We start from the raw sequence: 14,155 nt of genomic DNA on the forward strand, positions 1-14,155 counted from the left end.
TCATCGACCTCACAGTTTTTAAATGCGTCTATTAGGGGGAGGTTTCCATATTATTATAATGAATGTTTTGTTCTCCTTTCAAACTAATGTTGGGTCTACCTAGACCCAACATTAGTTTGAAAGGAGAACAAAACATTCATTATAATAATCTGGAAACCTCCCGTGGACCTGAAAACGAGCAATATACAAATAATATAATCTACCTTAGAAAAATTGGCCCAAGCACAATACCAAAGCCCAAGGTTAAGCCCAATATCAAGCCCATTTCATGCAAGCCCACGATCGACAAATATGGCCGAGGAACAGATCAACACAGGCTTTCAAGGCCCATGTTTCTTCTCTCCAAGATCAAGACGTAAAAATAAATTATAAGAAATTGTAAAATAGCAATTACATAAAATTTTAATATAATGTATATTTATAAATTAATTAATAATATTTAAATTTAACTTAGTATTTAATTGGTAACTACAACTAATTATATGCTTTTAATTATTTTAAAATTGAGATATAGTTTTTAAATCTTTCACCAAACACATATTTGAAAATACGAGATATAAAATTGTTTTATAATTATTTTTATTTTTTTATTTTCTAAAATTAAGTCTATACACATTATCTTAATCGTTTTAATATTTATATAAAAAAAATGAAAAATTAAAGTAAGTCAATTGAACAAAAAATGAAAAAAAAATGTTTTATTATAATTTATTTTATTAAACATTGATTAAAGAAAAGAAAAGGGGAATAAAAAATAAGAAGGCCGACACCAGACGTGCATACAGCTCACTTTATGGAAAGTGTGAGTCATCATTACGAACCGCACTCCCCTCATTTTGACTGGTCATGCCCACGTGTCACCAAGTTTGGCGAAGAGGTGAAGAATGTCAGAGAACGGACGGGTAATGTTATCATCTTCGTACACCTTGAGATCTAGCCCTAGATTTTGTGGGCTCGTTCCTCTACACCCGTTACTACTTTAATCCACACCCATCACCGACCTCACCAGATTAAAATTCAGCCACGTCGTTTAATAAACCTCAAACTCTCAGATAAGACAACACAATCCACTCCCCGATAGCACAGAATTCGGTGCGAACGAGCCACAGAGGATCGGCACCTTCCCCTAGAAGGACGGAAATTGGCCGGACGCTCACGTTAAGTCGTGGTCGGCGTATGATAAAAGAAAGAAAAAGGAAAAGACTAAAGTACGCGGAATGAAATGTGGGGCCCAGGAGAAAACGACAGGGACTGGTGTTGTCAATTCACAAAAATAAATAAATAAAAAAATTTTAAATTAGGTCAGCAAGACAGCAACAGCCATTCATTCATCTTTTGAACTTTCCAGATACACGTGGCCGTTCCGATCATCTCGTCATTAACTCGTCATATCATATCGCGACGATATTTTTTATATTTTAAATATATTTTTTAAAATCTGGGTCCTCGTGATTTTGATTCCTCCCGTTACACGAAGTTCGGCGAATCGTCACGAGCTTTTGTCCGTTGGAAAAAGGCCGTGCATTTAATCGCGTACAAATATCAAAAGCCTCGGAAAGATATTTATTGAACTTTAATTATATTTTAAATAATTTATTCAATAGTAAATTGAATATTTAATTAAATAAAATTAATTTTATATTTTTTAAGATTCGTTTAAATTTTTTATTTATGTCACGGTCATGTTCCCATAGTTTAGCATTACAAATAAAATTAATATTTAAATCATAGCAAGATCTGAAATTTCTTATAATAATAATAATAATTAGTTCGTAAAATAATAAAATATTTGCACGGGTGTAGTGTTTGACATGCACACTCTAAAGCTTAGCGATATATTTTTAAGGGGGTAAGTCTATGGTTTCTCGTATTTTCATCTTAGACCGGGTATAGGAAAAAAATCAAATAGACAATAGAAGGGACGGGACGATGGATTACAAAAGGCAAGACCCATAAAGGAATATACTTGCAATGGAGTCTAAGAACTGTCTGCTTCTCGTTTGATCTTGTCCTTTTTTCGGTATCTTAGACATCAACATCAGTTTAATTTGAACTTGGATAGTACTGGGTCCATCTTGTCTCGGTTTTACCGTTATTTTACAAGGCCTAAAACCAAGTACGACACTATTCATAAGCATTTCTATGTCAATTAGTTGTCTTGCACAATATATAGAATCCAATGTTGCACATACCCGTACCATTTCAACACAATCAATAACAAACCCCTTTTTACTAAAACACTGAGAATTTGATCCACGGGAACTCACGAACTTAATTGATACAAAATTCAATGAATCGAACAGGGCACTCAATGAAAGGAGGCTACACTGGTTCTAGTAAACACATTAAACTATCCATGTGGTCGAGAGCCCTCACAACCCAACCACTAAAACTACACCGATCTATCCCTACATCTTCATAATTCGGTAGAGGTCTATTTTCCAGCTCAAGTCCATACCCATACGAGAGACGATTTGGCACAAAGTAAGAAATTTACTGACAATGGGCTCGAAATTAACGTTATGGGGTATTTTGTATAATCTAAAACAATAACGTCCTCTTGGATGGGAATTTCGTACATGGAAAGCATGGAGAAAGGGAAGTACACTAGAGGTTGGTTTGGTAACTTCCTTGTCTTTCTTTCTCACATTCTTGCATTTAATGATGCCTTCTATGGTCGATTTCTAATATACAATCGAGCTATAATTAAAATAAATATTTGATCGTGACTTGCGTGTCTAGAAAATCATTAAAATAACTATAATTTTCTATAATTTATTAAATTCATGAAAATCACATACAGATATTAAATATACAGTACGAATGAAATAAAATTCAAATATAAATTAAATACAAAATTGGAAAAAATTAACATGTAGCAAATAAAAAAGTAATTTAATAAATTAATTTAAGTTCTGTAATTAATTAATTTTTTAAAATCTATATATCTATGTTGGGCAAGGCTACTCGTAATAATTAATTAAATAATTAAAACCTAGTTTCAAGATAATTGACAATTTTAAATATTCAATTAATTATCTAGCTGTCATTGCATCGTTAAGAGTTAGCTCGGCTTTCATTTTCTATAATTATATCAACATTAAAAAAAACACTAATTAATCTTTATTAAATGACTTATTTTTTAAAACAATTTTTATTTATTTCACAATTTAATCTAAATCCCAAAAATCCAATAATAATTAAAATATTAATTATTATTTAAAAATAAATTATATTTTTAATTTAAGAAAAAAAAAAAATAATAATAATAATGGTAATAGTGGGAATCTTAGAAGGAAGCATCCCGAGATATTTGACAGGCTAGCTTCTGCCCAACCCCACGCCGTTTCCTTTCCACTATTCTTTTTAATCTCTTCATCTTTCCACTATAAAGCTTTAATCCCCCTTTGCCCTTTCCTTTCATCTTCAACCCTTTTCATTTCAGCCATTAAAGCATCCTCCATGGATGCAAGCTTGTTGCCTTCTAATGGCTCGTCATCTTCCTCTAGGGTTTCTAACCCACATGGGCTTTGTTCTTCCTGATCTGAAATGGGTTTTTGCTCTTCTTTTCTGGGTTGTTTTTGGATTTTTGATTGATTGAGTGTTTGGGTTAAAAATTTAATCTTTTCGGGATTAGGGTTACAGGCAGAGCTCCTTGAAGTCCAATAGAGGGTTGTGCTTGGTTGATCGAGCTGCTGAGCTATGGATCCCTCGGCCCCTATCGCTATCTCATCAATCATATCTAAAGCTGATAGGCCTGTGGCTTGCATATCTCAGGAGCTTCATCAACTGTTTTTGTTAAATCCTTGTTTGGATTGAAGGGAGCTCTACATATTCTCTCTAATCATCTTATTATTTGCCTTTTCTTATGCCCTAATCTTCATTGACTTGAGTTTCTTGTTCTTATTATTTGTTATGATTTGATGAAGGATTTTGATTCTTGCAGGGGGTGGAATGGTTTCATTGTTGGATCTTGCTTAGATTGATGGGATCTTTTAGAACATGTTGTGAAGAGATGATGTCTTTTTGTAGTGTTGGGGTGTACCATGTTGCTTTGTAGTATAGCCATTTTCATGTTCTTGGAGCTTTGCTAATGGATCCCTTTGTTGTTAATAAGCAATTATTCAGATCCTTTAGCTTTTGGCTATTGAGCATTGATGAATAGTAATGACAATGATGAACTATAAACTATCCTACTTTCTCTATATATTCTCTTAACCCACAACTTTGACACATTTGGTTCAAGGAATTCTAAATGTCATTTACTGAGTTAATTTTTAAATTGTTAATTTAATTCATCATTTGGTAATAAATCAGAATCTTCTGTGTTTGCTTTGATTATGTAACTTAATTAGCGGTTTTTCGTTGAAATCTCAATCAGTTTGAATTATAAATATTGGTGAAGAATAACATAATTGAACCCTACATTCTATCATAACAATGAAACTGGATTAGACATGAATGAATGAATCGACTGTGATTACGGTAATTTTAATTTATATATGTATGAAATGATGTCTCTAATTATAAATTTGAACATAGCTGAATTTGGCTAGAAAATTATTCACTGAATTTTGATATATTTAAGTAATATTTTAAATAGGCTGTATGCATAAACTTCTAAGTATGTGTACATATAAACCCAAGTATAGCTCAATTCATCTGATAGGATATGGTGCCTGAGGGATGAATTGGTAAGATAACCTTTTATTTATTAATTTCATCTATTCTTGATATTAGTTATACGACGATATTGAATTTAAGCAGACTTTCAGAAAATGACAATTTATTCACGTCATCAATACTCGAGCAAGATATGATGTAACGCAAGGGATTTGCCTTTTTTGTTGATTTCTACGGATTGGATGCAGTCGAATCTAGATGGAAGATTAACTGTTAAAAGTCTACATTCTCAAATGGAGTGTACTTCCAACGGGTTGATATATAACTTTTGTATCTCACTATTGAAGAGATGTAAAATGATAATTTTGATGTAATTAAACTATGTTGAATTTGAATATAGTTCAACAAACTAAGATATAGATCATCGTAATCGATTAGTTAACATGTTGGTTAACCGAAAACACGGAAAAAAATTATTGGCTTATCAAATTATGTATCGAAGCATGAAAAAGATTCAACAAAAGACAAACAAATCTACTGTTTGTTTTACGTCAAGCAATACATGGAGTAACTAAGCAATACATGGAGTAACTCCTGATATAGCAGTAAAGGCAAGACGTGTAAACCGATCAACTCATCAAGTTCCTATTAAAATAGGATCCACACAAGGAAAAACACTTGCTTCAGACATCAAAAGTCAAATCTTCAAGCTTCATGTTTCATGTTGTTAGACTTAAAAAGAAAAAACGACATTAGAATTCAAATCTTCATGCTTCATATTGTTAAAACTTAAAAAAAACTACGCTATATTCTCAAATGACGGTTTCGCCTTTGTAAGCCAAGTTTTTTAGAAATGCGAACAAAACTCCATCAAACTTATATTTATTAATTGATCAGTTTTTTTAGTACAATTTTTTTTTTTTTTTTGATAAAAACAAATGTATGTCAATTATTGTTGAAGTTGAATAAAATTGGCATCAATTGAACCTTTTGAGGTATGAAAAAAAAAACGAATAAAAACTGATATCTAAAAATTAAAAGGAATAAAAACATGATTTATAAATAATAACATCAACATACAAATTGGAGTAACAATTGAAGTATATTGACATGAAGGGTAACATGTTCTTATATAAAAAAAGCCTATAGAATAAATCAAATAAATCTCTCTAGTCTCTCCTACCATGGTTTATTTTGAAAGAATTTGGATTTGAATTAATATCAAATATTATCCATTTGATTGACAGTTTGGTAGTTCAATGACATACATAATATATATTAAATGTAAATAAGGAGAGTGATCCAATAACGTGGTTAGCAAGCAGAAAATGGCTAAAAGGTATTTCGAATTACTTCACTAAAGGTACAGATACAGTAAAATCAATGTAAATTTTGAAAAAGACTAAAGGCGGACCTTGGAGGTCAAGAAAGGCAACCAACCAGCCTGACCCATATAAGCAGAAAACTAACTCATCTTCCATGTAGGCATATGGTAACAGCAACAGAAGACGTTGGCAGTCTTTACTTCTGAGCAGCAAAGCCATGGTTAGGACGGTCCCCTATTCCACTGAGATGTCAAAAAAATCATGTCATAATCTGTGGGATACATTTTGTGGAAGAAAGAATCGACTCCAATGGATGTATTAATGACCCAGTAAAAGGTAAAAGCACGAGATGACCCATAAAAAAAGAAGGGACTTCGCAACCCAAACCAACCGATTCCTTTCCATCGTAAGCACCTACAATGTCATGATCACATTGGTTTACCCCTTTATCTTTGTTCCTTCTTTCACTTGGTCTCTTTTATTTTCTTTCATCTCCCAGGTCAGAAGAAGAAAATGAAAGAAAAACGAACTCTACTCTTTTTAAAGGGTTAGATTTTCTGCCACCACTAAACTGAGCCATCTCCTTGCCAACTTGAGAAATTTAGATTGAATTATTGTATTTTCTCATATGTTGGGAGAGGAAAGACATAAGCACATTAATGGCAGAAGAGAATTCATTCCGGTTTGTGCCATGAGATTGCTAAAAATCAAAATTGACTCGAAGACGGATAAACGCAGATGGTAATCAGAAAACAGTAACACATGATATTTTTAGACAGATAACTAATGACATATCATTTTAACACGAGATATTGAAAAGAAATAAACAGTAAAAAGGCAAACATGGTACAAGTAGTGTTAAGTTAGAAATTCTAATATAAGAGGAGAAATGGAAGTGAACTTTGGGTTAAATGTCAGATATTAAAAACAAGAGATGGCATCTAAAGCATACCTTATGACATTGGAAACGAAACAGATCCATTCTCTACATTGACTTCCAAATTCCAGCCTCTGGAATCATAACCCACAGATCAGTTCTAAACATGCCAAACATATGTAGGACAAAAATAGATTAAATAGAAGAAGGCAAGATTACTTTTCTGCCGCCTCACTCCTTAGTTCCTGGATTTGACCCTCTATTTGAGAGCATGCCACTTGGATTTCCATATTTTTCTCGCACAGCTCCTTCCATTGTGTGGACAAAGCATGAAGCTCATATGCAGCGTTTTGCTGATCATCGCATAAATAATCAACCAAAGGTTCCAAAGAATTGACCTCTGCCCCATTGAAATATGAATTACAGGGATGCTACTTACTTGATGGAATTTCCTTTCACGGTTCACTTTTTCAATCTTCTCATTCTGTTCTTGAGCTAATTTTTGCATTCTGATAACATCATGACAATATATTAACAATTATATACGTCTACTTTGGTCAGATCACAGATGTACTTAATACTTTCATGTTCACTTTATTCAGAAATCATATTTACACTATAGAACGAGATAAGCCAAATGATTTGACTTGGAATCATATTTGACAACATAAATACAAAACTAGTACACACATAATATAAGACATCAAAACGAAATATGGTAACAAACCTTGATAGAAGTGCTTCCAACTGTTTGTTGTGTTGCTTCCAGATATCAGGGCCATATTTTGACATCAGTTCCAAATTTTCCAGCCTGCAGTATGAGACAACAGCATCACCAGTCGTCAGATTACCATATTCTTATTATTTCCTAATGAATCATCAAAACCTCTCTAATGTTTAATTTCATGTTTGGGCGTATAATCTTCTGAATTATGTCTTTTCTTATCAAAATTTTATAAATTACACCTCTCACAGTCATGGCTCATTGGTACACAAACTAGATATGAGAAACCAACTGCAACCAAGAAAAGGCATAGAAATGTTAACTATGTGTGGCAGATATTAGAAGAACTGTATGAGTTCAAGTAGCCAACTCTAACTGTTCTCCATAAAATCAAGTTTTCCAAAAATACAAAGCTTAAATGCCAGGAACAACTTTAACATGCTAAACTTCACCTCAGCACTTGATGCTGGAGTAGGCATTGAGCTCTCTGAAGTGTCTGCTTCCAAGCAGTTTCGTCATTCTTTTTATTTGGAGGCGGTGTCTCTAATTTATATCTAGCAACATCGAGAGGCATTGGAGGCCTCCCAGCTCTTACACGTTCATACTCTCTCGCAAGCATTGGATGATCCTGAGTTCAAACTACGTCAGTTGAATAGACTATTGCTAATATTATCACACTTCGTAATAATTTCAAGATCTATCCAATGTAGTGGCAAAATAACTTATGTAGAGTAGCGCGTCATATATTCATTGGATGACACACTGTGACTTGAGGATAAGCAGTGTGCCCATATCCTATGTTCTTGTCGAACGATTAATTTTGATTCGAATTTTTTCATCTCGTTTTCGAGAAAACAAATAGAGGATGTTTTGGAAGAAAACTAGCAGATGAAGCTTCTAAACACTTCCAGTTTCGGCATTAGTAACTGTCTATCAAATAAAACCAGTGAGAACAAGTAATTCGTTCTTTCAGGCATGATAACCTATAAAATCAAGCGGAACTACAAGTGCGTAACCTAGAAGAAGCTCCGGCGGGAAATGAAATTGCAGTCTAACCTACCTCAAATTTGAACTTGGGAAGAGGAGGCAAGTCTTTGAGAAAGTCAGCAGGTCGCTTGGAGCTGCGCCGCATCTCTTCCTCCACTAATCGATCGACCTCTGCTTTGACCCTTGGGTCCGCATAGTCATCGTCGATGTAGGGCAAGGCGTCGATTACCTCCGCATCTGCAGAAACGCGCCACGCTGGTTGAGATGGCTGCGGTGGAGCCTCGAGCATCAGGATATCCCCGCTATTGTTGTTGATCGCCATTGTCACAACAACAAGCAACAACAAGCAACAAAGGTTTTGAGCTTTAGATTTACAGGAAGCTCAGGTTCAAGAAGATTGAGATTCCGCGGCCCGCTTCGCTAAATATAATTGGGGTTTCCCTCTTCCATTTCGACTTACTCACTTTTTAATTTTATTATTTTTTTCTATCATTTCTTAAATATAATAATAATCACTTATTTAATTCTCTAAAATTAAAATTTATACTATAAAAAATATAATAATTTGAACTAAAAATACGACTCATATAATTTGTCCCTTTCATATATTCTTAAATTTTTTTAAAAATTTCAATAACAATAATATTAATTTTTTTTAAACACCTTTATCTTTAAATAAATACCAACTACGGTTTTAATTTTAGATGGAAACAGTTAATATTTTGTTTTAAAAAAACATTATCTAACCTTTAAAAGTACTTCAAAAACACTTTGAAATTTTTTTAAAAACTTCAAAAACACGTGAACGCATTCGAGAATAAATGATTGATTTCAATTAATAGACCTACTAATGCCTCGAAATATACAGTACTTACTACCGGTGCCACAGAGGGATATGCTTTTAGATCTCGCATTTAAAACCCTCGTACTTTATAGTAATTTGTAATACATAATGGTATTATGTAGTTAATAATTGCTGGCTGAATTTTTAATTCAAATTGAAATGTACAACCGTTCAAATTGGTAGATATTCTATTTTTTATTAAAAATATACCTTTTAGTACCATGTTTAAAATATATAATCATAAACTTTAAAAAATAACATTAAAAAATTTAAAAATAACCTATGAAATGTTGTATAAATTGATGATAATAATTTTTTTATAAAGAAAGGATGTTAATGCAATTTTTAAAATTATACGGATATTTTTTAAATATTTTATAATTTTAATTTTTTTAAAAATATTGAAGAATATTATTGATTTTTTAAAAAGTTTTAAGAATATTTATAAAATATACTAAAAGTTAAATGTAATTTTAAAATAAAATAATAGCATTTTCCATTAAAAAAGGAAAAAAAAACAACGGATATTTTAAAGAATTTTTGAAAATGTAAGAATATTATTTAGGATTATTTCTCAAATATTATTTTATTAATTTAACTACAATGAAAAATAAGAAGATAAAAACAAACGCGCGAATAAAGCACCGAGCGCGCGTCGGGCAATTTAAAACAAATTTCCCGGTAAAAATATTGTACAAATTGACCGTATTATCCTTCTCCGAGCAAAATATTGCCTTTTGCCCAGTGGCTTCGTAAGGTTACCTTTTAGCTGCAACCCTTTTGTGTCTCTGCTTCCACATTTGCTATCTCTCCCGCCATTGCTATTGTCTCGAGCTTTTGGCCAGTGCGACAATATCTAAGATCCAAAAGAAGGGAAACGAAAGGCAAAACCCAAAACCCTTAACTTCACTTCGAAAATCGGCGTTGTCAAAATCAAAATGGGCATAAAAGATCTCCTCAGATTCATGAAGCCCTACATTGAGCCCATTCACATCAAGAAATATGCGGGCAAACGTGTAACGTATCGAGTGTTTCCATTGGGTTGTTTAGTTCTCTTGATTCATTGATCTCTGAGTCGAATTTATTTTCGCAGGTGGGTATCGATGCCTATTCGTGGCTGCACAAGGGAGGTAACGTTCTTGCTTCTTCCTTATTGCAACGTGTTATTTTTTGGGGGACGGTGGTTGTTGTTATCCATTCGTTGACACTGCCTCTTTATACCAGCTTATTCGTGTAGTATGGAGATTTGCCTTAACTCTGATAGTGATAAGAAATGGCGATACTTAGACTACTGTATGCATAGAATCAATTTGCTTCGCCATTACAAGATAGTCCCAGTCGTTGTTTTTGATGGTGGGAATGTTCCATGTAAGAAAGCCACTGAGCAAGAGAGGCACAGGTTCGTGCCCATGATATCATTCTGTTTTTAAATTCAGTACGCCCTTTATAGTCTTGTTTAGTTGTAAAATATGGATACATATGGCTTTTACAGAAGAAGAGAGGCAAACAGGGAATTAGCGATGGAGAAGTTGAAAGAAGGGAATGTTGGTGCTGCCTCTGAGCTTTTCCAGGTTTTTGATATTTCATAGTTGCTATGCTTTTATGCTTATATTCTTTACATTCAGTTATCAAAACTGGGAGTATCATTCAAAGGTGGGAGCCAAAAGGGTCTCGTTTTTAGTATAATTTGTCCATGATGAGCTCGGTTCCAACTCGCTCATTGTGCCATTGGTTACTGGTTGAGCCACTGAGCTCGGTTCCAACTCACTCATTGTGCCATTGGTTATTAGTCGAGCTACTGAGCTCGGTTCCAACTCACTGTTGTGCCATAGATTATTGGTCGAGCCACTATAATGGAATGAGATTAGAATTTCTAGAGATCTTTCCTCTCCGCTTACTCGTAACAGGCTTTCCCCCATGTAGTATGTAGAATTAAAGTTCCTTAAGCTAAAATAATTTGTGGCTATCAAGGTTTAAGCAAATTTCACTCTCTCACACTGCAAAATACGCTCTTCTATTCGTTTATTAGTAAACTGATTTTTATTTTGCATGCTTTGCATTATAGTCAGTGTTCATGTCTAATTTCACGTTTCCCCCTCTTTTTCTGTAGCGAGCGGTGAATATTACTCCCTTCATAGCAAACCAACTCATAAAGGCAAGTGTTTTCCACATTATATGTTCGCATTGCATTCACCTTTACCAATTTTCTTAAGTTTCTCGATGAATTTCTGAACTTCGGTATGTTAGTCGAGATTACACTGCATCAACTGAGTCATTTCACTTGTTAATCATTCTAGCTTCTTAGAGAACACAACATCGAATTTGTGGTTGCCCCTTATGAGGCTGATGCACAGTTGGCATATCTTTCCAGCCTCGGAACACAAAACGGAGGAATTGCGGCTGTGATTACAGAAGATAGTGACCTGATTGCATATGGTTGTAAAGCTGTAAGAACTTCCACAATGCTTTGATATGATGCAAATGGAGGTCCAGTGCTCCCATGTTGCCTTTGCTTGAACTATTTAAATGCACGAATGTTTCGAGTCTTTCTTTTGTGTTGATTGGAATAGCTTTGCAGACAATATTTAAGATGGACCGATACGGCAATGGGGAAGAGATGATTCTAGATAAGATTTTTGACTCGGCAGGCTGCACACCTTCCTTCAGATATTTTGATATGGAATTGCTCACGGGTGAGCTCCTAGATTTACACTTCAAGCTTTCTTTCCCCATCATGAAATTGTGAACAATTCTTGATGCAATATCCCATCTTCATCAAAATGACATGTTTTCGTCTCTTACAGGTATGTGTGTCTTAGCTGGCTGTGATTTTCTTCCTTCTGTTCCTGGAATTGGCATTGCAAAGGCTTATGCCTTGGTCTCCAAGTATCGGAATTTGGAACGTGTAAGCATGTCTGCTCGCTCTTGCATCCATCAAGTTTAATGGTTTTGATCATTATCTGTTTTACACAAGGTTAAACTGATAGGCAATTTTAAAGCAGTGTTCGATTGTTCAAAGTGTTTTATATTATTCATTCGTTTACTTTATCAGCCTTGCAAAACTTAAATACCGTTTGTTTGGTGACTCTTCTCTTGAAGCCATCTCTGGATCTTACACTTAAAGGGCCCGTTTGAGAGCAATCATCTAATGATGCTTTTAATTGACATCTCTTTCAGGTTCTTTCTGTTTTGAAGCTTGAGAAACCGAAGAAAATGCCTGAAGATTACTTCAAACTTTTCAGGGAAGCCATGGCAGTTTTTCAGCATGCACAAATGTGTGTATATAATGAAAATTTTGATTTGGGAGTAACCATTATTTCCATAATGTTTTCATCAAGTCTTGACTTGTTTTAGTCCAATGCAGATATGATGCTGAAACGAGAAAGCTTAAACATATGAAACCGCTTCCTCTAGAGCTTCTGCAGTTCCTAGACGAAGAAATTGATTTCTTGGGACCGTATCCTTTATACAAAAACCATTTTTACACGCTTGAGTTTATATTTTCTTGGAAAACTAGCATCTTCCGTAATGAACTGTTCTTTTATAAAATTATTTTTTATGTTATAGTTTTTCTTTGACCAATTATGTTGAAAATAGAGATTTGCCTCCTTCAATAGCTGCTTCAATAGCCGAAGGAAGGTTAAACCCCATAACAATGGAGGCCTTTGACTATCTCCCAAGTGAAGAACGTCGCCAAGACCTTGTACAAATCAAGAACAACGAAAGACTTCCAAGGTTCGAGGCAGCTGAGGCAGCTGAGGCATCTGCGAAGGATAGCTGTTTTATGGTCTTCGTCTGTAAGGACAAAGAAAGACATATCCCGGGTTAGTTAATTCAAGCTTATAATTTCCTCTCAATTTCAATAGTATGTTTTTTCTTTCAAATCCTTAAATAGACAAGAGACCAAAGAAGATCCTTAAAAACATGTCGGGGAACTAAATTGGTAAATTAACATTTTAAAAATATATTCTTAATAGAAACATATGCTTGATAGCAGTGATTTTTATGATGTTTTCTCATGGAATTAGATACCACCGTCATTGTTTTATGACAGATAAGAGAATTAAACCCCTAGTAGATGGCAGTAATTCTAAAGGAGATTTGGCACTTGAGAAGCTAAGCACACCGTTGAAAGTTCAAACAACAAATGAAGACAAAAACGTTCTTGCTTACAAATCATTAAAGATTCCTGACAACAATCCATTCAAGAGAAGGAAAGGTGATGAACTGCACATGGATCTAGCGCAGAGTGTTGACGAAGAAGTTTTAGTCATAAGTGAGGATGGGTGTGAGGAACCATCATGTGGGTCTCTAGATAATTTACTAAAATCTTCCAAGAAAAGAAAAATAAACGAAGCTCTCCCTGACCAAATGGATAATGTTTCTGAGCCTTTGTCGGGGTTGACCCAAGAAGAGGACTTGATGCTGTTAGAACTGACACCAGAATCCCAAAAGAGCGTAAGCTCAAACTCGAGCAGTGTCATTGGTAGAAAAAGAGTTGTAGGCAAGGAGAACAAGAGAAAAAGTAGCTGTAATAGTTCAGGAACTCCAAAGAACAGTATATTGAACTTTTTCCGTAGAGTAGGATTCTGTAAATTTCTGTCTTGAAAATCCATTCTGAATCTCTGTTGGGCAAATCTTGCGTTTTTGCAGTAATTCGTTTATACTGTAATTTTACTGCATGAATTGTCTAACATGGAAACCATAGTTTAAACGAGGATTTGCAATTTTTAATGATAAGTTGAAGGCAGTGTTTTGTATCATTTTGTTGGAAT

At 34.2% G+C, this 14,155-nt stretch overlaps 2 protein-coding genes and 1 long non-coding RNA gene across 3 annotated transcripts; 2 read left to right on the top strand and 1 right to left on the bottom strand.

The window, feature by feature from the left end:
- The first annotated feature begins 3,360 nt into the window (after positions 1 to 3,360).
- LOC111782565 lies at positions 3,361 to 4,205 on the top strand. The gene is made up of 2 exons (XR_002813147.1): positions 3,361 to 3,574; positions 3,947 to 4,205. It is a non-coding gene; the product is annotated as an uncharacterized LOC111782565 (long non-coding RNA).
- A 1,670-nt stretch (positions 4,206 to 5,875) lies between these two features.
- Positions 5,876 to 9,003, bottom strand: LOC111782465 (pre-mRNA-splicing factor SPF27 homolog). Its single transcript, XM_023663218.1, has 7 exons — positions 8,610 to 9,003; positions 8,002 to 8,177; positions 7,553 to 7,636; positions 7,265 to 7,334; positions 7,045 to 7,178; positions 6,901 to 6,959; positions 5,876 to 6,190 (listed from the first exon to the last, which is right to left on the bottom strand). Exons 1-6 carry the CDS (start codon positions 8,856 to 8,858, stop codon positions 6,902 to 6,904), a joined length of 771 nt encoding a protein of 256 aa, XP_023518986.1. The 5' UTR covers positions 8,859 to 9,003; the 3' UTR covers positions 5,876 to 6,190; position 6,901.
- Positions 9,004 to 10,152: 1,149 nt separating this feature from the next.
- On the top strand, positions 10,153 to 14,017 carry LOC111783007 (exonuclease 1). The gene is made up of 12 exons (XM_023663873.1): positions 10,153 to 10,396; positions 10,474 to 10,510; positions 10,605 to 10,779; positions 10,873 to 10,951; positions 11,491 to 11,535; positions 11,678 to 11,827; positions 11,959 to 12,073; positions 12,185 to 12,285; positions 12,558 to 12,655; positions 12,745 to 12,837; positions 12,978 to 13,204; positions 13,435 to 14,017. Exons 1-12 carry the CDS (start codon positions 10,319 to 10,321, stop codon positions 13,986 to 13,988), a joined length of 1,752 nt encoding a protein of 583 aa, XP_023519641.1. The 5' UTR covers positions 10,153 to 10,318; the 3' UTR covers positions 13,989 to 14,017.
- The last annotated feature ends 138 nt before the right edge of the window (positions 14,018 to 14,155 follow it).

Source organism: Cucurbita pepo, chromosome LG20 (assembly GCF_002806865.2).
Source record: "Cucurbita pepo subsp. pepo cultivar mu-cu-16 chromosome LG20, ASM280686v2, whole genome shotgun sequence".
NCBI lineage: Eukaryota > Viridiplantae > Streptophyta > Magnoliopsida > Cucurbitales > Cucurbitaceae > Cucurbita > Cucurbita pepo.